General features: G+C 41.4%; 1 protein-coding gene across 1 annotated transcript; it reads left to right on the plus strand.

The window, feature by feature from the left end:
- The first annotated feature begins 9,113 nt into the window (after positions 1–9,113).
- On the plus strand, positions 9,114–21,263 carry castor2 (cytosolic arginine sensor for mTORC1 subunit 2). Its single transcript, XM_053441691.1, has 9 exons — positions 9,114–9,488; positions 12,716–12,786; positions 13,520–13,713; positions 15,357–15,489; positions 16,090–16,213; positions 17,424–17,534; positions 18,429–18,511; positions 18,631–18,725; positions 19,216–21,263. The coding sequence occupies exons 1-9, from the start codon at positions 9,376–9,378 to the stop codon at positions 19,276–19,278; spliced, it is 987 nt and encodes a 328-aa protein (XP_053297666.1). The 5' UTR covers positions 9,114–9,375; the 3' UTR covers positions 19,279–21,263.
- Positions 21,264–21,675: the final 412 nt, after the last annotated feature.

Genomic DNA, 21,675 nt, shown 5'->3' on the forward strand with positions numbered 1-21,675 from the left:
GGCACTGATTCAGGTGCAGGGAAGCAAAGAGAAATCAATTAGCTGTGTGACTGTCTGTGTTTCTTTGTGCCCTCGTCACCTAATGCAGCTCGTTATCACCCGACAGTGAAGGAGTCTGAATTCTCCATCAGCAACTCTCAGGTGCTAATGGCCTCATATGGTCTGATAGCAGTAATCTGTACAAACTGGTTTTCAAGGACCTCACTCCCACTTCAAAAGGTGGAACTATGCTTTATAATAGCTAGTTGAACTTTAACTACAGTTAGTCAACATTCAATCGATCTGTATTTGATCATGATAAATGACGATGTGGTAGGTGACTTGGTGATGGACAACATCATTCACTGCGTACAATTCTGTTGGGTGCAAAGCTAAAAGTGAACAAATAAGACTTGGGCATGTAAAGATGGTGGAGATGAAAGCAGAGTTAAAAGAGGAAGGAATTTGGACCAGACTTGGTAATTAACCTTCGCGCTGACACGAGGCTTCGTAATTTACTTTATCTCATGTTTTTCGTGGAAGGACTTTGGGAAAAGATAAACAGAAGTACTGAGCAGAAAAAGTTTTACTCGGACACTTTTGTTCTTCCTCCCACTTTTCAATTCCATATCATTGCTCATCCCTTCATACATTTAATGACTTGGCATAAAATCAAGGGCCAGCTCATCACAAACCTGCAAACATCATCGCTGCAAGTATTTCCAGACGTCTGCTCTATAAACACTGCAGCCAACTTTACCAGTGAAAAGCAGAAATGCACAGTTATTCTTGTGCTCTCAGTGGAGACGGCGGTAAATTGTCTGACAGCTTATTGAAAGGACATTTCCATGGATCTATACAGAGCTGTAGAGAAAAAACCCATTTACTTCCCCCAGTCAGAAGTATATTTTAGCACATTTTGAACTTGTGATGTATTTCACTGAGGAAAATGAGGAAATTCGAGCTTTCAGCCGCCGTCTGTCCGACAAATGGAAAATGCATGAAATGACGAACGAGCGGCCTTTTGGACTCGATGGATCTGAACTGTAGCTACAGGAAAAAAACCATTACAGTGCGCGACAAGACAGATGCAGCAATTAAGAGGACACGGGCCAAGTGTGACCATGGCAAAGGCACTAACCACACACACCATGTACTGAAGCCATAAGGCCGCACTAGAGAGACGAGCGACCAATTCATAACTGCCATTAACATTTAAATTGGAAATCCAAATCTTTTTTTTTTAAATTGACATAAAAAAGAGTCACAGCTTCATACCTCTCCTGGTTTATTTGAAAAACTTATAGAACTCTATTTGGGTTGCTGTGGCTGAGGGGTAGAGTGGTCGTCCTCCAACCTGAAGGTCGGCAGTTCGATCCCCAGTCTGACACATCTGCATGCCGAAGTGTCCTTGGGCAAGATGCTGAACCCCGAATGGCCCCCCCCATAGAATGACAAAGTGCTGCGAATAGATGCTCTGTGTGAATGTGTGTGTGAATGGGTGAATGTAAAACTGTACTGTAAAGTGCTTTGAGTGGTCATCAAGACTAGAAAAGCTCTATATAAATACAAAACCATTAACATTAAACCATTATTTAATATAAATTATTCTTCGATTTGGATAAAGACAGAAGATTGTGTAAATAAAGAGCAGGTTTCATTTTGGAAAGAATGTCACAAACTGAGGTTGAAAAACTGAAAAGCTTGAGTTTCAAATTTTGGAGTCAGGCGTGACTTCTGCATTTATGACGAAATCTGAATGATTCATCATCATCGAACCGGCTTCATATCTACAGCAACAGCAGCTGAGGTTGATGGGTAATGTAGTTTATATGTGTCCTAAGCCATAGGAAACTGGATCAAATGAACAAAACATTAATTCAAATGGGGAAACAGAAAAAACACATCTGTCCACATCACCTCAGAAGTCCAGTCTGAAGTTACAACATTGATTTTATGTTATATTATTCTACTTGTTTCTATTTCAGTTGTTCTTGGTGCTTATGTAACCTGTGGGTTGAGGGGACAGGCCTTGGTATTTTCTGTTCTTTGAGAGTGTACAAAGTCCAGTGGACCATGAGGAACAGTGTTTGCACAGATCCCAGTTGTGTGCACTGGTGGAGGGGGGTACTTCTAAGACTCGCTCCGCGTCCTGCCAACACCCGGGGTCGTTCTCTGGATTTCATCTGGGTCACGAGGAGGAGATTACAGCTTACCCCTGTCCTCCATGTTTCATGCCTCTGTCTGGCTCTGCTGCCTCTTAACTGACACCGAGCAGCAGCACAGAACCTGAACGTGTGCGGAATGCATTCATAATTCACTCGGTGCTTTCACAGTGCTCGGGCTCATTTCTTCTTGATTCAGAAATGAAAATATCTCACCCCTCAAATATCTCATTAAGTCCCCGATTGGAGCATATGGAGGTTTATAATCCTTGAACAAAGGGCAAACCTCTGACTCTCAGCCCCTGATTATATCATTTCTGGAAAATGTCAGATGACTCAGACACACACAGGATAGACGGAGCAAACACAAAACTAATGCTCGGCTCATAAGCAGGTGGCCGATATCGGTATTTACTCAGTGCAAGAAAACCCTCCCAGGTGAACCTCTGCAAAAGCAAATCTCCAGAAGTAAGATGAGTAGTTTTGAGAACTGGTGACATTTCTCAGAATTGTTTTCTTTTGTGGAAATCTATTTTTATTAAGAATTTTCTTAGTTTAAATATAACAAAACTTAGTGAATAGTAATTTGAGTCAAATTCAAACTGTGTGGGGATGTAATGAAATACATGTAACATCCATCCTTTATCTATACAGCTTCTTGTTAGAGGGTTGGGGAGGAGTCAACCCAGCTGACATTGGGCGAGCGGTTTGGATCCACCCTGGTCAAGTTGGAGAGTTACTCAGGGAAATAAACAACCATCCACACGCCCACGGTCAATTTAAAGTCTCCAATTAACATAATTAACTCCTGATCAAAATGTCTGAAGCCGCAGGAACCCAGAAAACCCACGCACACACAGGGAGACAAAGAAAGACGCCGAGCTGGGCTTCGAACCAGGAATCTAGAGATGACCCCTGGAGCACTACGCCGTAACAGAGCAACATATTGGGAATATTATAAATCATGATTTTTCTTAATTTTATACCAATTTGAGAACATTTTACTCTACAACAGGAGCAAACATGGCTTCAGGGCCATTGAATAAAGTCTTCATCAGTTTCCTCAGTCTTTTACATCCTTTGGTACAAAGCATCACAAAGCAGCCAAGTTTGTAAACCCTGTGTGTGTGTTTGTGTGTCTATGTGCAGTTTCTTTATGCTATTAGCAGAGTTTTTGTGTACCAGAGTCATCGCAAATCCTCTTATCTCTTGCTGCTGGTGGTCGCTGATGTGTGAAGCTCTTTTGTGCACCTCAGGACAACTGTATCTTGAAAAGTGCTGAGTGGGCTAGGAGACTACAGTGGCTCAGGGTCTGGAAGCTGCAGGAAATCAGTCTGCTGGAAGTCGGGAGTATTTGTGAGAAAGGGAAAACATCCGACTCATCAGTTTCTGACCAATAAATGGTGCTTGACCGTCTTTTCACAAAGATCCCAGAAGGTATTTCAAGGTGTTGGGGTTTATATGTTTGACTGGGCTGCTCCGACCTGAAACAAACAATGCACTGAATGCTTCTTCTCCTACAGCCTGCAGCTGAGAGCTTTGTTCCTCCATCTATATCTACGATGTGCAAATGGAGCGTGAACGTTGCTTTAGTATCTTTGTGCAGCATTCAAATGAATCTCACCTGAGCCTCGTATAGATTATGCTGCACGTATAGATTTGACCCAATCTGTCAACTTCTCACACAGTCAGCTATCAGCTGCAGCTTCTGTAATTCTTCTTTTAAGATCCATGGCTCCCTCTTTTCAGTAAAAGCAATCATCGTGCTGCTGCCAGAATTTAAAAATGCTCTGCTGCTCTGCTGCCTTTGGCTGTCATCTCAGCATGGTTTAATTCACTGCACCTCCTCTCCACCTCCTCCTGCGATAATTCTCCTCCTCACAGGGAGATCCGAACTCCACCCGCAGGATTTCCAGTTTGATGGTTGACTCTCTAATTTTTCATATTTTACGATTAATGGCTTCAAATATGTGACGTCCCACTGAGATATTTTCCATGCAAATGAAACGAGAACCATTCCTGTCAGACCTTTCCGTCGGCTTTTGGAATCAAAGAGCAGAGATTCTCTCCTTATCGGGCTCTTATCTTTTTCTATTTATCCACTCACACAATTCAGAGGAAAAACATCTTCGCACAAGTGTCAGCACTCAGAACAGGAACAAGCAAATAAACACAAGTTAGTCAAAAGCAATCCGTGAGAAGCATCTCTTACACGGCACACAACCAGAGAGGGTTTCTGTGGGCGACTGAAAACACGTCCGTGAGTTCAAACTCGTTGTAAAATCAAATGTGAAGGAACCTGATTTTAAAACGGATCAAAGAACAAGAACACACTGGTTTTTCTGTCCTCATTGTGATCGGTTTCTCTTAATGTGTGTTTTTTACAGTTTGGTCCTTAGACTGTAATTAAAGATGGACAACATAGTTTCTGGCTTCATTTCTGGACAGTGGAGACACGTCATCCATCTTATCTTATTTACAGCTTATGACTAAAACTGATGAATTTATCCTCTGAAGTGAAATTCATATACAGCCAATTATGTGATGACACATCCATCCAGCATTTAGCACCAGGTAAGTAATGTGAGTAGAGCTTTTATTTAGGTTTGAATATAGTGAAGATTTGAAGCTGCAGAGTTTCAAGCAGCGTTTGAGCCTGAAACTAATCGAAGTGTAATTACAGCTCGAAATCCACTGCACACGTTTCCCATCATGCACCAGGTGTGAGGAATGTGAGGGAGCACCAACCTCGGCTGAGGTGTGAAAATTTCATTTTCTATTATCGGTTTATTTAATTTGTTTTATTTAATACCTTCTTTGTTGTCCTTACACTATGACAATCCATTTAATATTGTTATTATGGTTTTAACATCCCACTACAAATAATTATGGGTCATTTCCTGAGGAATAGTCTGCAGAGTTGTGGACTGTATTTAAAACAGAGTTCTCTGAAGGTCAACCAGTGGAGCCAGCATCCAATTACTGATTTCACACAACCACTTCAGTTGCTTTTGGTTTGTATAACACCGGGATTGCCTGCGAGGAGGAACTTGTTAAAACTGTGGGCTGTTATCTCCAAAATGGCCTCCAATTGTATGATTGGTCACGTTGAGACGAGAGAAACAGGCGCGGGACACGAGTTCCTGGAGAGACATTTGATGTGACCGGGAGGAAGTTAAAACGAAAATGGAACAAGCTTCACAATCAATTTGAAATGGACTTTTAACAAAGAAAGGAAACTGAGGGAAGGGAAAAGAGCTAGAGGGGAAAACACTGAGATCTGGTAAAAACAAACGACCTTTCCTCTCTGTGACGCCCGGCGGTTCACCTTCGCCTTCGCCGTGTGTGTCCAGTGTTTTTTATTCTCCTTTCAGCTGAAGACTAAAGAGGAGAAGTGAACAGGAACCTTCACGGCTCCTGTGGAGCGGAGAGAAAAGCCATGAGTGACTTGACATATGGAGGAAACTTAATGGACAGCAGGTAATGGCTGAACACTGAGGCACAAAGGGGCCACTACTTAATTGAAGGGATAAATGGTTTGAGGTTCAATTCCTTTCACTTACTGGCACAAAGGTTTTAAAGACCCACTTCTAAGTATGGAGATGGAAATAAATTAAACAGGGACTGTATATAGATATATATATAATAAACTCAGCCTCCTCCATGTTAGTGGATGGAACATGATGCTGGGTCAAATTAATGTTTCTTTAAGATAGTGACTGTCATTTGAGGTCGTTCTTAGAGTTAATGTTTCTGATAGGATTGGTGTTAAGTAGTAATGATTGGCAGCTGAGACTGACTTGTGATTGGTCGAGGACTCGTACATGGCGGCTCCCACTGACCTTATATAAAGATGGACGACACAACAACTCCCAAAACAGAAGCCAAAGTGTTTTGATCGCCATCTGGTGGCTGGCTGCAGTGTAGGTTAAAAATCTACTCCATGTTAGCAAATGAAAAGAAATCCCAGAACATCTGAATAACTTCTCTTGGTGAGGTTGTTTTAACTTTTTTTAATTCAACATTTCCATTCTCCTTTGCACCCGCAGAAATAACAATGTAACAGAAATATTACCATAATAGTCCTGAAGCGTCAACACATACCTTTTACAGTTTATTATCCTGATTGAATAACACTATTAAAGGAAATCACAGGGAAAAAATGTAATTTACAACTATTAGATCATCTGTCATCATATATAAACATAAAACATAATGAGAAATTCTCTCTTGGAATTCCTCACTGGTATTAAACTGTGAACAGTTAATGTCCTTATTACATTGTTTGTGTATTTATTTGTCTGGGGATATATTTGCTTTCAGATTTCCTTGTGAAGATTAACAGTTCAATAGGAACCCCATCACAAGGGAAACACTTTTAATACAATTATCTCTGTGTTGTGGCCGCGGAGCCCCCGTCTCTGTTGGTCTAATTAATACTTTGTTTTGTGGGCTGTTAACAGCTAAATGTTCCTGCACTTACATGTAGAGTGTTGGCTGGAAATACTGCAGCACCAGAGGCCCTCAGCTACAGACAATTAACACCACAGTGCCTCTGTGAGGCTTTTTTTATTTATTTAGACGGGAATATACTTGTGGTTTAAGACTCTCAGGTGAAATGCAGACATGTAGCCTGTGGTTGGAAGAAGGAAAGAGGAGCAGTGGTTCTATGTTTATCTGAAACAAACACATTTGAAGTGTCTGTCGGAGGGAGAGATGCCGAGGAGCAGAAGTCTGGTGATATTCAGGATGTTGCGTGTCAAGTTTCAAACCAGGATTAGAAAGCACTTCAAGATGGCTCGCTGTCGGCTAGAGATTTGGAAGAAGGGATTAAAGGTTGCTGCACGGCTTCTTCCTCAGGCCCAAAATGCTCCACACACGATGGGCAGGAAGACACTGACGTCTTTAACCCGAATAACTGCTGCTAGTACTGCATAAGCTCTTTCACATTTGTGTGTGATACGTTGTTACCACATGCACAGCAGAGCCCAGGAGACGAAGCTCGATATGAGTCATCCATGGCTGAATGAACCTATTATGGGGCACCAGGGTAAAAATATACCGATAGGGCCCCTCAGCCTCCTGAGATCACTGTATGTACTCTGTCGTCTCACATTTCCATCAAGCACAATGCACACAAATTACTGGAGGGTTTAATTGAACCATAGACAATGTGTCTCCACTTCTTCCCACTATACTCCCATACACTGGAGACAGTGTGCCATAATGATAGAGGGATGGAGCCACGGTATTTAGACCTTTCTACTTTGGTCCATGTCCCATCTGCTAACATGGAGGAGGTGGGGTTTATGATCTATATTGCAGCCTGCCACTAGAGGGCGATCAGGACGCTTCGGCTTCACTTTTGGGAAGTGTATGGATCTTTATTTCAGAACATGCACTACTGAAATAAAGATGAGAGGAATAAAGGTGAAGAGATCCTCCTCTGCCACATTTAATAATGAAACATGTTCCTGGACGTAGGTGGAAAGTGAGATTATTAGTTTAGTCTGACTTAATCACACCCTGCAAAACTTTGAAAACACATTTCCGCCGCGGCCTCACAGCTGGAGGTGACATTTCACACATGCACTGGAAATACAACAGGATGCCAATTACCGTGCATTTAACCGTAACATCTTTTAAAAACATGCTGGTTCCCATTTTACCACCGGCCAAGAAGTGAAATCCCTGCTCTGACTTCTGCTGTAACCAAGCAACTGAAAGGTGAACAGTCGGCTTCCTGTAGACAAGAGCGAGACCACATAAGTGATTTCAGGTGAGATAGAATGGATGAAGATGGCTTCTGATGCAGAGCTATAACACTAATCTGGATGGAGTTGATTTTGTTTTGAAACAGTGGCTGCATGTCAGTGCATATTGTTTTTCCAGTATGATAAACTGGGACGTCTAAGTGGAACGGTGCATGTATAAAAATAACAGCTGTCATTTTTAGCCACAGAAAAAATATCCATCCCTGAGTTGATGTAAATAAACCAGAGTGCAGCCGATTTAACCTTTAACCTCACATCCAGTGTGGAGCACAATGCACGTTATGGACCAATCCCCAGGAAAACCACATTTCCCATGATGCCTGGCTCCACTGCAGACCCGCCCCCCTCGGTTGAATGGCAAGTTGTTTGTTTCACTGGGACCAGCTGCTAACTCTTCCAGCAGGAGAGCAAACATGGGGACCAACACTGAGCAGATCCCACAAGCTGCAGGCAGCTGCGCACACACTCACTTCCACTCGCAGGGGTTCTCTTCAAAATAAAGGCACTGGGAGGTTGATGATGATGTTAGAGTAAAATTATTCCTTTTAAAATAATTAAGATGCAACTACTGAGGTAATAAATCCTAATATCCAATCTACAACTTCATTATATTAACTTAACTTAGTTATACTTGCTAGTACATTATTAGAACTATGCATAACCACAATAAAAAATACTTTCTATCCAAAGACATGAATTTGGTTTCACTGTGTAACCTTATATCAGTTTATATATTTATTGTTTTACATAAAGAATAAATCCACCGCAATTCTTTATTGCCTGATCTCTACATTCTTGCTTTGTCTGACCAGCGGTCAAAGAGACTTTTTGCAGCTCACATATTGTCAAAGTGATGAAGTTATATTCTTAATTGTAGGTGTTTCTTTTCTATTTGCAAATGTCTTCTTGATTTGAACGTGTTTATTTTATTTGCACGTGTTTTAATAATTAGATGTTTTCTTAATTTGTATGTGGTTTTTCAATTTGCATGTTTTGCTGATTTGCATGTGTTTTTTTTCTATTTGCATGTGTTTGAGAACTTTGACGTTTACTTAATTTGCATGTGTATTTTTTCTACTTGTATGTGTTCCTCCTATTTGTGTCTGTTTTCTTGATTTGAACGTGTTTTCCCTTAAATTTGCTTGTGTTGTTCCCAATTCTCAGGGCTATGATCTCCCTCGGCCCCCGTAGCTTTATTCTGAAAACCCCCTGCCCGGAAGCCGGCTTGTTTCCGTCGCAGCTTTGACAGCGGCTCCGTTTTCTCCCCTTCACCTCTTTGCTTTCTTTCTTCCTCCCTCTTTTCTTTCTCTCTTTCAAACGCCTGCAGCCCGCGTGTGTGCGTGTTGTGTGCGTGTGTGTGAGTGAGTGTGTGTATTTATTTATTTATTGATGCATCTCATGTCCAGGCACCGAGCTCTCTCGTCCTAGTCGCTCCTTCCAATGAGAAGACGGAAAAGATGGAGCTGCACATTCTAGAGCACAGCCTGAAAGTGGCGAGCATAGAGAAGGAGGGGATCCAGGTCTGCACGCACGCGTTAATCAAACTCGCCTTCCTCGCCTCCAGGACACGGTACGTAATTCCCCCCCACCCCCCTACCCGGGGCTGACATGTCGGATCCCTCCGCTGTCCCCTCGCTTGCTCTCCATGTCTCTCCCCCCTCCCATGGGGTTCACATCGCATGTAAACTGATGCCGGAGGGTCGCGGGGACCCGTGTGTCTGCGGTGGGGGGGTTAGCGGGACTCGACCGAGCTGCAGCCGCGGTCCTGAGCCCGTGTTGAGTCTTAAATCTGCAGTTTTCCCAACGCAGTCTGGTTCTGAGAGTGTGTCACCGGTGTCCAGGCCCATCCTTGTTTGTGTGTTTCATTTTGTAGCTGTGTGTGTGTGCACGTGTTTGCGTGCGTGAGAGTGTGCATGAATGTGTGTGTGTGTGTGTAAGTGACATTGTGTGTGTGTGTGTTGGTTCCTGTACTTATTCCTTTGTGAGGACCCTTTTAACCACAGACCCTACAAGTGAGGACATTTTGACCGGTCCTCACTTTTACCAAGGTCTGTTTGAGTGTGAGGTTAGAATTAGGGTTAGGCCTTTTGTTTGAATGGTTAAGGTTAGGGACTAGGGAATGTAATATGCCAATGTAGTGTGTGTGTGTGTGTGTGTGTGTGTGTGTGTGTGTGTGTGTGTGTGTGTGTGTTTCTGTCTGTGTGTGTGTGTGTGTTTCTGTCTGTGTGTGTGTGTGTGTTTCTGTCTGTGTGTGTGTGTGTGTTTCTGTCTGTGTGTGTGTGTGTGTTTCTGTGTGTGTGTGTGTGTGTTTCTGTCTGTGTGTGTGTGTGTGTGTGTGTGTGTTTCTGTGTGTGTGTCCATCTCTATCTCAACCACATCTGACAAACTTGAATCCTACACAGTAAAGTTCATTCACTGCCGTTCTCCGCCTCAGGGAACTCTCGTTGAAATAGTCCAGACGGAGAAATGAGAACAGACATTTACAGACATGTACAGTTCTCTTTGGTCTAATTATTAACATCAGCCTGAGAAAGTGAGTTCATATCTCAAACACACTGGCTGTTTCCTCAACCGAGCCTTTCGTCCTTCAGGTGAAATCGACCCACCGGTGTTGTGTTTGAATGATTGTTGTCCTCAGGTGATGCCAATGACTCTAACAACTGGTGTTGCAACAGCCAGGACGAACTGGTGACCCTTATGGGTTTGATTATGAACCCACAAAGGTTAAATCCTCTTGGTCTCACCAACCAAGTCCAGTTCCCTTCAGTTTAGTCTCGAATAGCCGGACTTATTTCCACAATGCTGTGTCGGCACTGGAGAATGATCGAGCTACAACGATTATCGTTCGACTGTTGGTCTAAAACACTTTCTTTCAAGCAATTGAATTTCACTTGAGTTGTGTTAAGGCCACGATTTAGTTATGTTGGGTATTTAGTGGAACACGTGGGCGTTAGATCAATTTCAGCTCGTCGTGGGAATTTAGGATTGAGCAAAGACGTCGGAATTTTTCTAAAGCTGGTTTCAGACATGTACCGAAGTCTGGACATGAGACGTACCTGAAATTATCCCATAACACAAAGGTCTATATCAATTTTTCCTGACAAAATGTCAAGAGGAACACAAAGACTCTGATAGTGAATTGTTGCCTCATTTAAGCTACTGTCTTCGTAGCTTATTTTATGACATTGCATGTACATAAAATAAAATAATATATGCTAATACTACTATTAGTAATAACAGTTATTATATAACAACACGAATAATTATGTTATTCTAACTTTCCATGCTTTTGATACTCACTGCCCTGGATGTATACAGCTGTCCCTCCCCCCTTATCTTTATTATAATAGTATTAAGATCTGAAGAAACATGAAATTACATTTGAGAAAACTTCGCCTTGTTAACTCACATCAACAACTTTCAGCCATAATTAGTTTTCTGTAGAAGTTTTTAATGACTTTTTTAATTTTTCTGCTGACGATCAACCTAGTGGAAGTTAATGTAATGAACTTTTCTAAATACTCCCTGTAACTGCTCCGTGATCTCCACCCAACAAAGACTCATATGCTGTGATTTGCTGTTTCATTTTTCCTCTGGGTGGACGTTGTCAAAGTAAGTCATCGTGCATTGCTCATAATGACATAATCGTGATTAGAGGAGTATTATCAGCCCGGGCACAAGACAAAAAGATCCGTCTCTCGTCATCCCAATGTCCTCGCTTTACAAAAAACACACTGGGAGTCAAAGTGACACTTGACAGCTCATTTAATTCCAAGAGAAAACGCTGCTGTTCCCATAGAGAGCTCTGCTCGGAGTCTTTCTGTTATTAGCCCGTCGCTCTTCACACCTTTCAGCCAAATATGAAGTGCGAGCATTCAACGGCCCGGCCTGTAAAGAATGTGATTATCACAGGAGTGTTGTTCAGTGTTTTTCCAGCGCGCTGCTCTGCACTGTGCCTCAGAAAGTCGGCTGGACATGATGTCGAGCTGAAAAACAAAACAATATCCCAAACGGCCACAGAGCATTTTTGTTTTGGTAAATGTAATCTTGTCAAACAGCCTGAGACACGCACACACACATGCACACTCACACTCACAAGGATAATTGTGATACAGTGTTTTAGAAAAGGGTCTTAAACAAAATGGATTCTGTCATTTGAAAAGGAAACAGTGGATGTAATTTGAAATTGTTCAACACCATTGGAAATCTGAAACCTGTGTTTTGGTACTGATATGAAATCATTCGTGTATAGTGGCAATTCACTGTTTATACATAATAACAACGTATCTCAGCTTCCTCCCATTGTATCGAAAATACACAAAATACTCAATATAGTTTTTTGGTTTGTTTATTTGTTTATAAGCAAGATTACACAAAAACTGGGGACCGGCTTAGGGATTTCTTTTTCTTTTTTTACCATTTTCATATAAATAATTAATGGTTCCTGATGAAAAAAAAAAACAGGCACATTTAGGGGAGTGATAAATATAAGTGTGTGTAATTTGTTGCAGCCTGATTGAATTTAATGGGTCTGTTGTGATTTAGCAGAGGGATTCTGAAGCTATAAAAAACCCTCTATCACAGACGCACACCTCATCACTATTGAACAAACTATAGTTTAAAATGACGTCATCAGCACAAGATGGCAGCGTCCATATCATACATAAATGTCGTCCATCTTTATATACAATTTATGGACTTTCCTGTGACGTAACTTGCATATGTATATATATATATATTTTAAATCATGAATTCATATATTTGACCCCCCTCTCTCTTTCTCTCCCTCCCTTCCAGATGCAAGTTCTTCAGTTTGACGGAGACTCCGGAGGACTACACCATCATCGTGGACGAGGAAGGTTTTAAAGGTGAGCCCTCGCTCTGCAGGTCTTTAGAGTCACTGTGACAACCATAGATCGGGGGGGCAGGAAGAAGAGATCACGTTGTGTAATCTCTGATTCTCTCCGGTTCCACGTATCTTCTTCTGCCAATGTTTGAGCACTCTTTGTCATTATGGACGTGAGGCCGAGCGGTGCTTTGTGGTCGGCCGAGTGACTGAATCCATGTCATTACACTTACACACCCTGTTCCAGGTTACCCCGGAGACCACAGGCTGTTTGCTGCGTAACTGGTCTCAGGTATTTTCTACTGGTGACCGGCTCTGAGTGGGTCTGTGCCCGTTTTCTATTCAAACTTAACTATGAAGCATTTATTCAACTTTGAAAAAGAAACCGAATATGGACATACATTATTTATAAGGGATAATTGAGGTAAACTAAGTACGAGGCTATAAGAATATTATTAAAAACTGAATTAGTTTCCTTATCTGTATCAGCTAACAATTATTTTTCATTCTTTGATCATTCTGCTGATTATTTTTTCAATCAACTTAACCTCTGAAAGCAGAGTTTGCAGACATTTAATATTCAAACAACTAGAATCAACAGTTTGGCTTCAGTTTAACTCACTTAGGTTCATTACAAATACAAGTTTGTGTCACTGCCACTGTGTACTTTGTGTGTTTTTACTTCAGTTAATCCAATATCAGCAGAAATCACCTCTTCTCAAAGTGTATTTGCTTTGTTGTCTGTCTGTTGCCAGAACTGCCTCAGTCGGAGCACATCAGCGTGGCTGATGCCACGTGGTTGGCCCTCAATGTGGTGTCAGGGGGGGGCAACGCCTCCAACTCGCAACCCATCGGTGTCACCAAAATCGCCAAATCGGTCATCGCACCGCTGGCCGACCACAACATCTCTGTTTTCATGCTGTCGACGTATCAGACGGACTTTATTTTGGTGAGTGTGGATGATAATTGGTAAATCTTCAAATAACTGATTCAAACCGAACTTATCTGAAACACGACCCCTTCTCATAAATCAGTTTGATAAGGACTACCTAAAATAATGGAAAACTTAAAAGATTGTATTTTTGTGTACTTTGTAGTTTGGCCCATATCCTGTCCACTAACATGGGGGAGCAAGGGTTTATGACCTATACTACCTCCAGCCACCAGGGGGACATTGAGATGTTTTGGCTTAACCTTTGGGGGCCCTCATCCATCTCTAAATACAGTTTTTTGTATGTCGGAGACATAAAAAGATTTTAGATGAAATATGAAAGTAAAATACAGTTAAATGCACCATAGATTTAAAAAGTAAAACGGATAGAAGATAAAAAAAGACACTTAAATGGAATAAAACCAGGGAATACAAATCTAATTTCAGTCGTAATGGAAATATTTGTTTTTATTAGCATCAAGTGTATTTATCTGTATGCTCAGTGAAAACCTGTGTAATGGATGAAATTGAAAATTAGATTTTCTTATCGCTGCTTCACAATAAAAGCCTCCTTGGTTTTCACCGGTTGAATGCTTTTAATGTGAAGCTGTTGTTTAAGCTGCAGGAGAGTAAACAATCAGTAATATATAGATTTATATACAGTACGTACATTGAGTCACTTAATTACTAATGTAAATATATTGAATGAAAGGAAAGGGAAGTGGTTTTGTGTTTGCAGGTTAATTGTGTGTTTGTGTGTGTGTGTGTGTTTAAGTGTGGTTGAGAGGAAAAGCTTTAAAAGCCACATTACGTAACTATTATACAACAACTGGCAACACAATTGTTTGTGTCCGAATGTCTGACGTGAAAAAAGCAATAACCTCGGATCTAATGCACCTCCCCCCCCCCCCCCCCCCCCCGCTTCCTTTTGATTTAGGAAGAAATCCTCTCCCATACCGAAGCACTTCTTGCTACTGGGATTCTTTTTTTTATTGCCTTGTTCCAGTGGAAAAACAAGGTCTGCTGAGCGGCTCTGGCATGTTTATGAAAACGAAAGAAAGCATAAAAAAAAAAAACCTGTGTGGACGTTGATAATCTGTTACATAAAGGGGATCAGCAGCTCAGCCTCTTTCTGGAATTCCAGGTATCATAGTCCCGTCTCTGAGCCGGCTGCTCCCACCCACAATCCTTATGAGTGGTGGTATCAGATTTTTTTTTAAAAGAGGCGAAGCTCTGCTGGGTTCACACCCATTAGGTCTCCCACTGTGTGGGGTTGTGTTACAGAGCAGGAGACAGAGCAGGAGACAGAGCAGGAGACAGAGCAGGAGACAGAGCAGGAGACAGAGCAGGAGACAGAGCAGGAGACAGAGCAGCTTAAGATGTGTGGGGTTGTTTTTTTATTATTCCCATGATCCTTTGTGTTACATAAAGCGGTAAAGCTGACCCCAATGATGAATGCACTCATTTAGACGGAGCATTAAGTTTCTGGACTGAGGGAAGCCGCTCGGAGCAGCTACACACACACACAGACACACACGCACACACACAAGGGTGAAAACAATGTTCTCAAGATCTTTATCATTGCTGTAAAGTGTTAACACATTGTATTATTATTATTATATATTTTTAAACGTGTTTTATTCTGTTATCCCCGTGGTCAGGTTCGAGAGCGAGACCTGCCGATGGTCATGCACACGCTGTCTTCCGAGTTCACGTTGCTGCGGGTGGTCAACGGAGAGACTGTGGCCGCGCACAATCTGGGAGTCTCCAATGGATTTGTAAAACCTAAACTAGGTACAGTGTGAATGTGCATTTGTGTGTTTTTTTTCTATGGAAACTAATTATGAAAAGCAGGACACAACTCAAACTGAACCTCAATCCATGCAGCTCAAATATCTGTGTCACAGTAAAGATGCTAAAACAGAAGAGTTTATAACTCAAAGGTGCAAGAAACTGAATGTCATCTTGAATTTAGAAATGCATCGTGATAGAGTTTTGTGTTCATTCAACAGTGGAAGTGAAAAGGTGTAGAAGCTGTGAACCAAACAGTTTCAAGTTGAAACCATAATCGAAAGCAAATAGCAAACTTATCTTTGTAACTAAACTAATCTTTTGACCTTGGCAATAACTGTTGTAGACTCTCACTCATCGTGAAGCAAACAGCCACAGTTTCCACCAAAGTGATAAAGAGAAGAACATGAATCAAATAAAGGGCTGAAAATGAAATGTGTCTTTGGAAGAGAACATTTAATTATAAAAGGGAAACTGGTCCAAAGCTTTGCAGCTGCTGTAATAAACCTGGGACCAGTGAACAACCAGACAAAGTTCAAACTTGAAACATAGCTTAGAAGTTTCCATGCTTCGTGTTTTTAATCTTAGTTCTTTGTTCTCCAGTTCCCCGTCCCATCATTCACCCTCTATCTAGTCCCAGCAACATGTTCTGTGTGACCAGCCTGGACCCCGACACTCTGCCCTCTGTAGCCACCCTGCTCATGGACGTCATGTTCTACTCTGGAGGGTAAGAACCTGCTCGTCTCACTTCAACACACAAAAGGACTTTTAATTGTGTCGTATTCGTCTCTTAGCTGAAGATGAAAACGTTTTTAAGAACTCACTTATCTGTTTAGTTTGAATGACTGAGTTGTTGGAGAGAAGATTTAGTCTCAGAGGAACAACAATGAAAGAAATCCATTCATGTTGGTTTTCAGCCTTTTATTCTCTGAAATACAAATTCAAGGAAACTCATCGCCTTCACATCTGTTTTCCCATGAAAAGTTATCCTCTTGACCTCCTTAATCTTTCCTGATCAAACTCTGGGTTCACGTTTGATGTCTGATGTGGTTAAAGCAGGACGGACACTCGGTTCTCTCACTTCTTTAGATCCCTGCTTTCCTCTGAAGGCAGCACGACACGTTTACTGGTGAATCTGCAGCTTCTGATTGGATAAAGCTGTCGTATGTCACCTCTTTTCTAACTTTATTTTTTGGGCAAATTTGGGGTTGTGTGTGTTATTCTTAAGAAAAAAACGTAACTGTGCAAACTTTACGATATAATTTAATTATTTATGACGTGAGATCCAGTAGAATTAAAACTTATGTAAGATTTGAATCCTTTGATTTATTTAAACGCCCTCAACAACATGTTTGTGTTGTTTACTTCGATGTTTGTTGCACAAGTTACATAAACAAAGAACCGCAGCTTCTGCCTCTGGCTGCAGATTTGTGGTTGTGTGTGTGTCTGTGTGTGTTCCGGTCGTGCCCTGCACCATCCAAACAACAACAACAGCATGATTTCCTGGAGAAGCCTGGTTCCTTGTGTTGCTGTGGTCACGCGTCACAGTGCTTCGAGTCCACTGATGTGACTGAGGGCAGATTTATCGATCTCTAATCCACCTCGGCCCTTTGACACTCAACAAAAATATCAGAAACTCCTAAACCGATTTCAGTGAAACGTTGTGGAGAGTTGGGACACAACCTGTGGGTCATGCTGCAACCTTTTGTCTTTTCCATTTCTATCATTGCAGCGTGTATGCCTGTCTTAGGGCTCGGGTCAGATATCCTTGTCGGTGACTCGTTCCCTAACTTCTGGCCTCTCTCTGCCTAAGTAGTGAATCTCTTCTGAAAACTCCTGGTGCACTCAGGCAACTCACCAACACAACCTTTTAAGTGAAGCTGGTCCGACAAACATGTGATTTCTAGTCCCACTGAGCTGTGTCCTTTCCTCCTCAGGCCCAAAGAGCCCGGAGCCTCGAGCGAAGACTCCAGCCACATCCGCTTCTTCTCCTTCTCGCTGATCGAGGGCTACATCTCCCTGGTCATGGACGAGCAGACGACTCAAAGGTTCAGATCAGGAAACCAGCATCTTCATAACGCTGCCGGGTCATTAACCAAGCTCGTCCTCTCAAGACGTGGTTTCCTCGAGGCTGAACTGGGACTTAATGTTTATGCGGGGGAACAAATGTATGATTGTTGTTTTAAGGGAGCGATAACGGAGCAGTCGGGCGTCACAGCGGGTTTCAGTCGGACTCATTTCTCCTCCGCTGCGTCCCGCTCTTTTTCACAGTAGAGTCTCATTAAGCAGAGCGGCTATAAGGAACCAGAGCAGCTGCAGACCCCATGTGGTCGCTCCTCCATTAGCACATCTCATCGTCCATTCACAAATGAGGGGTCCCCTTTTCAAAATGGGTCAGGCGTGACTTAAAGGCATTTGGAGGTGAAACAGTAATTGGACCAAACTTTTTATGAAATGAAGTTAATATTTTGATAGAGCAGCATGTGGGTCAGCGTTGTTTGTGTAAGATCTAATGTGTTGCCTTAAAGGAATAGGTCACCCAGTTGATTCTTATTATTCTCAGAGTGGGACAGAGTTTCCCTGCTGCTCCTCTTGTGTGTGAACGGTTGATAGTTAGCTTGAAGTCGTCCACACTCTGTTTCTGAGGTTTGTTAACCACAGAGAAACAAAGACCTGGTTTAACCCACGAGGACACAGAATAAAAACACACTTTAAACCCTCAGCACTAAAGCCTGAGTGTTTTCTGAAGAGTTTATATAAACTTCTCAGCCTCTGAAGCAGAAAGAGACATCTAATATAAATATTTGACATCTTAAAGATTTCATTGCAAATCGTTCACCTTTCCCTGAACATTGCATTATTTTAAAAAACTTTATTGCATCTTAAATTAAAGCAAAACAATCTTTTTTGACCCTTTTCATTTCCTCTCTGTTTTCTTCCAGGTTTCCAAACAACGTGCTCTTCACCAGTGCTTCTGGTGAACTTTGGAAAATGGTTCGAATCGGGGGTCAACCTCTAGGCTTCGGTGAGCAAACTTTCCAATTCTTTACGAGAAGGTTGGTTAGGTGAAACCAAATCAGCCCAGAAAATAATTAATAAATACTAGTGATTGGTAAATCTGTCTTTTATTTTGTCTTTCTGCAGACGAGTGCGGCATCGTGGCTCAGATATCAGAACCACTGGCAACAGCCGACATTCCAGCGTACTACATTAGCACCTTCAAGTTCGACCACGCCCTGGTAAGAGACATGCAATACACAGGGTTCCTACGGTCATGGAAAACCTGGAAAAGTCATGAATTTTAAAATGAAAAGTCATGGAGAAAATGTAATCCCAAAAGTTTTGGAAAAGTCATGGAAATTCGTTATTTAGAGTTTTAAATAATTCATATGCTTATGAAGAAATATGCTCAAAATATAAGCAGGCATATTTGGGTTTGTGTCATTTAAGGTATACTGTATGCCTTGGAATTCTCATTGTTAGTTTAAATACTACATTTTGTCCCTTTCTTTGCGTATACACCGAGATTTCACAAAATGTTCGGTCATGGAAATATGGTTTAAAGTTATGGAAAAGTCATGGAAATCCATTGGTCAAAATGTGTATGAACCCTGAATACAAGACATTCCAATAACAACAAAAACCATTATAAAGATAATTTACACAGCGCCTCTGAGGACACAGCTACAAGTTGCTCTACGAGTTAAAATGTCTCCTGCTTTCCTCCAGGTTCCTGAAGAAAACATCCAAAGTGTGATCGGAGCTCTGCGCACAGAGAGCGCGGCGCAGTGAGAGAAACCACGAGAGAACCGAGCGTTTTCACAAGTCACTTAGTTCAAACGTGTATCATGTCCAAAAAGTGCCAAGAGCGTACCGGCGGAGGACTGAGGACGGGCTCCGCGAGAAGGAAGATGGTGTAAGCACAGAGTGAGGGTGGAGTTAGTTGCTTTTTCTTTCTGACAGTGTGATGGGGGTGATGCCTTTTTGTTACTGGATCATTTTATGGGTTTCTTGACCCTCACTCCTTCTTCGTTTCTCCTCCACTGCTCTGGTAGTTTTAGTTTTTACCCGACTGACTTTCTTTTCCTCTCTAAAGCTGCTTATTCCCACTCCCTGACCCTCGTGAGCACCATACTGTATTAGTTACAAAATTCCTCTGATGGAAGGATGACGAATGTACTCTGAAAAAAAAGAACGAGATATATACACATATATATATATATATATATATACACATGTGTGTGTATATCTCAAGTTCTCAATTTCTTTTTTGGTTTGGTTTTGTTTTTGTTTTTCCACAGGTCATTTTTCTCAGTGCCAAGATGTTTGATGCCTGATTTGATGCCTTTGTCAAAATACTTTACATGTGTGCAATTGAAGGAGACAATTTGGGCGTTGACAAGCGTTATATGGTTTGTTTGGTTGTTGTTGTTTTTTTTTTGTTGCTTTTATTAGCTGCTGACATGTTTTTAATTACAGAAAGTAGACTGTCAGACTTCAGAGGTTAAATTCAGTCGCCTCGTCTGGTGAAACATGAAGTGAATCATGAACTCGATGAGAAATTCATCTTTTAGTGCTCGTGTAAGTTCGATTCTTTCGCACTGTGAGCAACTTGGTCAGCACAGAATCTGCAGAATGTACCCACGCAAGTTTTAAACAGACAAATCGATTGTTATTTATCTATCTATGATTGAGTTTTAATTGATTCTAAGATAAAGCACAGGTTGTGCACAGTTGCACTTGATTAGTTCATTAAAAGATTATTTAATGTAGGAAAATATAATAATCAATGAAATGTTGCATGTTTGATTTAATTTACTTAACATTTCTCTTTTACGTTGTAATAAATTAAATCCAGATAGAGAGAAGAGAGGATCACACCAGCTGTGAATGTTCTGACCTGTGAATCATCTTTTTCTTTTCAATCAGCGTTAACTCCCGGGTCAATGACGTCGAACATGAAAAATAAATAATTGTTTATGCTTAACTTAGCATAAAAAACAGGGAAACGTCGCCTGGCTTGATCCAATTAAATATATAAAATACAACTACAGGCGAAACCTCCACAGAAACTAACAAATCATCTCATTAATCTCAGCACTAACAAACGTAAAATCCATATTCTCTGTTTTACAGGCTCTATTTCTTATTGTTCATCAACAGATAATTAACACAACTTAAAAAGCAGTGAAAGAGTTCAACGCTTCTTTTAAAGATGGATCGAGTTGCTCACGGTGTGAATCCGCAGTAAGAACCTGACGATACATCCCATAATGAAAAATGTTTGCATCAGTCATGATAAAAAAAATTACTGAGCCACTTTGATAGTGTACTACAATAATGACAAAGCATAAGCTAAGGTTCACACAGGGGAAGGGGGGGGGGGTGTCAATGTCGGTGCTGCTCCCCCCCCCCCGCCCCACCCAGTCTGCACTTTAATGCAGGTTCACCCCCACAGGCCTGCTGTCATGATGTGAAAATGGAGGGAGGGGGGGGGGGTTCTGTCCACATGGGGAGTTTTCTGTTGGTCTTAAGCATTTGGTGATGATGTTTTTTTTTCGTTTCTTATTCTTTCATGACACCTTGCACCTAACAGCAGCCGCTCTCCTGCCCGGTACCGATCAGCAGAGCTCATATTTATCAGTGTTAACACGCGAGGAGGTGACATTTCTTCTGACTCCATTTCAAAGACTAAACGTCTGAGAGCTTTTCATTTGGAGCTTCTTGTGTGGAAAAAAAAAAATAAATAAATAAACAAGCTTCTTTTTTGAGCTTGACACGTGTTCAGTTTTTTTGTTTTGTTCCTGTAAGTGTCTGTACTCAACTAGGAGCTGTCACACTCCTTTGATCCTGATGTTCTCTGATCACTGTTCTTCAGCGCTTCCAGATTAAATGTGAATCCGATTATCCAGTCAAACTTCTTTGAATTTGCCCGTAAACATAAAACTACACAAAGATATTATCGATGGGTTTAATTCCTGTAAGTTTATTCATGGTCATAACATTTAAAACATGAAGGTTTCACATCAATCAATCAAATATGACCATATTATTATTATTATTATAACTATTAAATTTGTAGAGCGTAAAGGGCTTTCCAGGGTCAACACAAAACCTGTGCAACATTCAAAGATTATACAAGAGATGAAAATAATGAAATGTGCATTTAAAACATACATATTGTACATA

Source organism: Pleuronectes platessa, chromosome 15 (genome assembly GCF_947347685.1).
Source record: "Pleuronectes platessa chromosome 15, fPlePla1.1, whole genome shotgun sequence".
NCBI lineage: Eukaryota > Metazoa > Chordata > Actinopteri > Pleuronectiformes > Pleuronectidae > Pleuronectes > Pleuronectes platessa.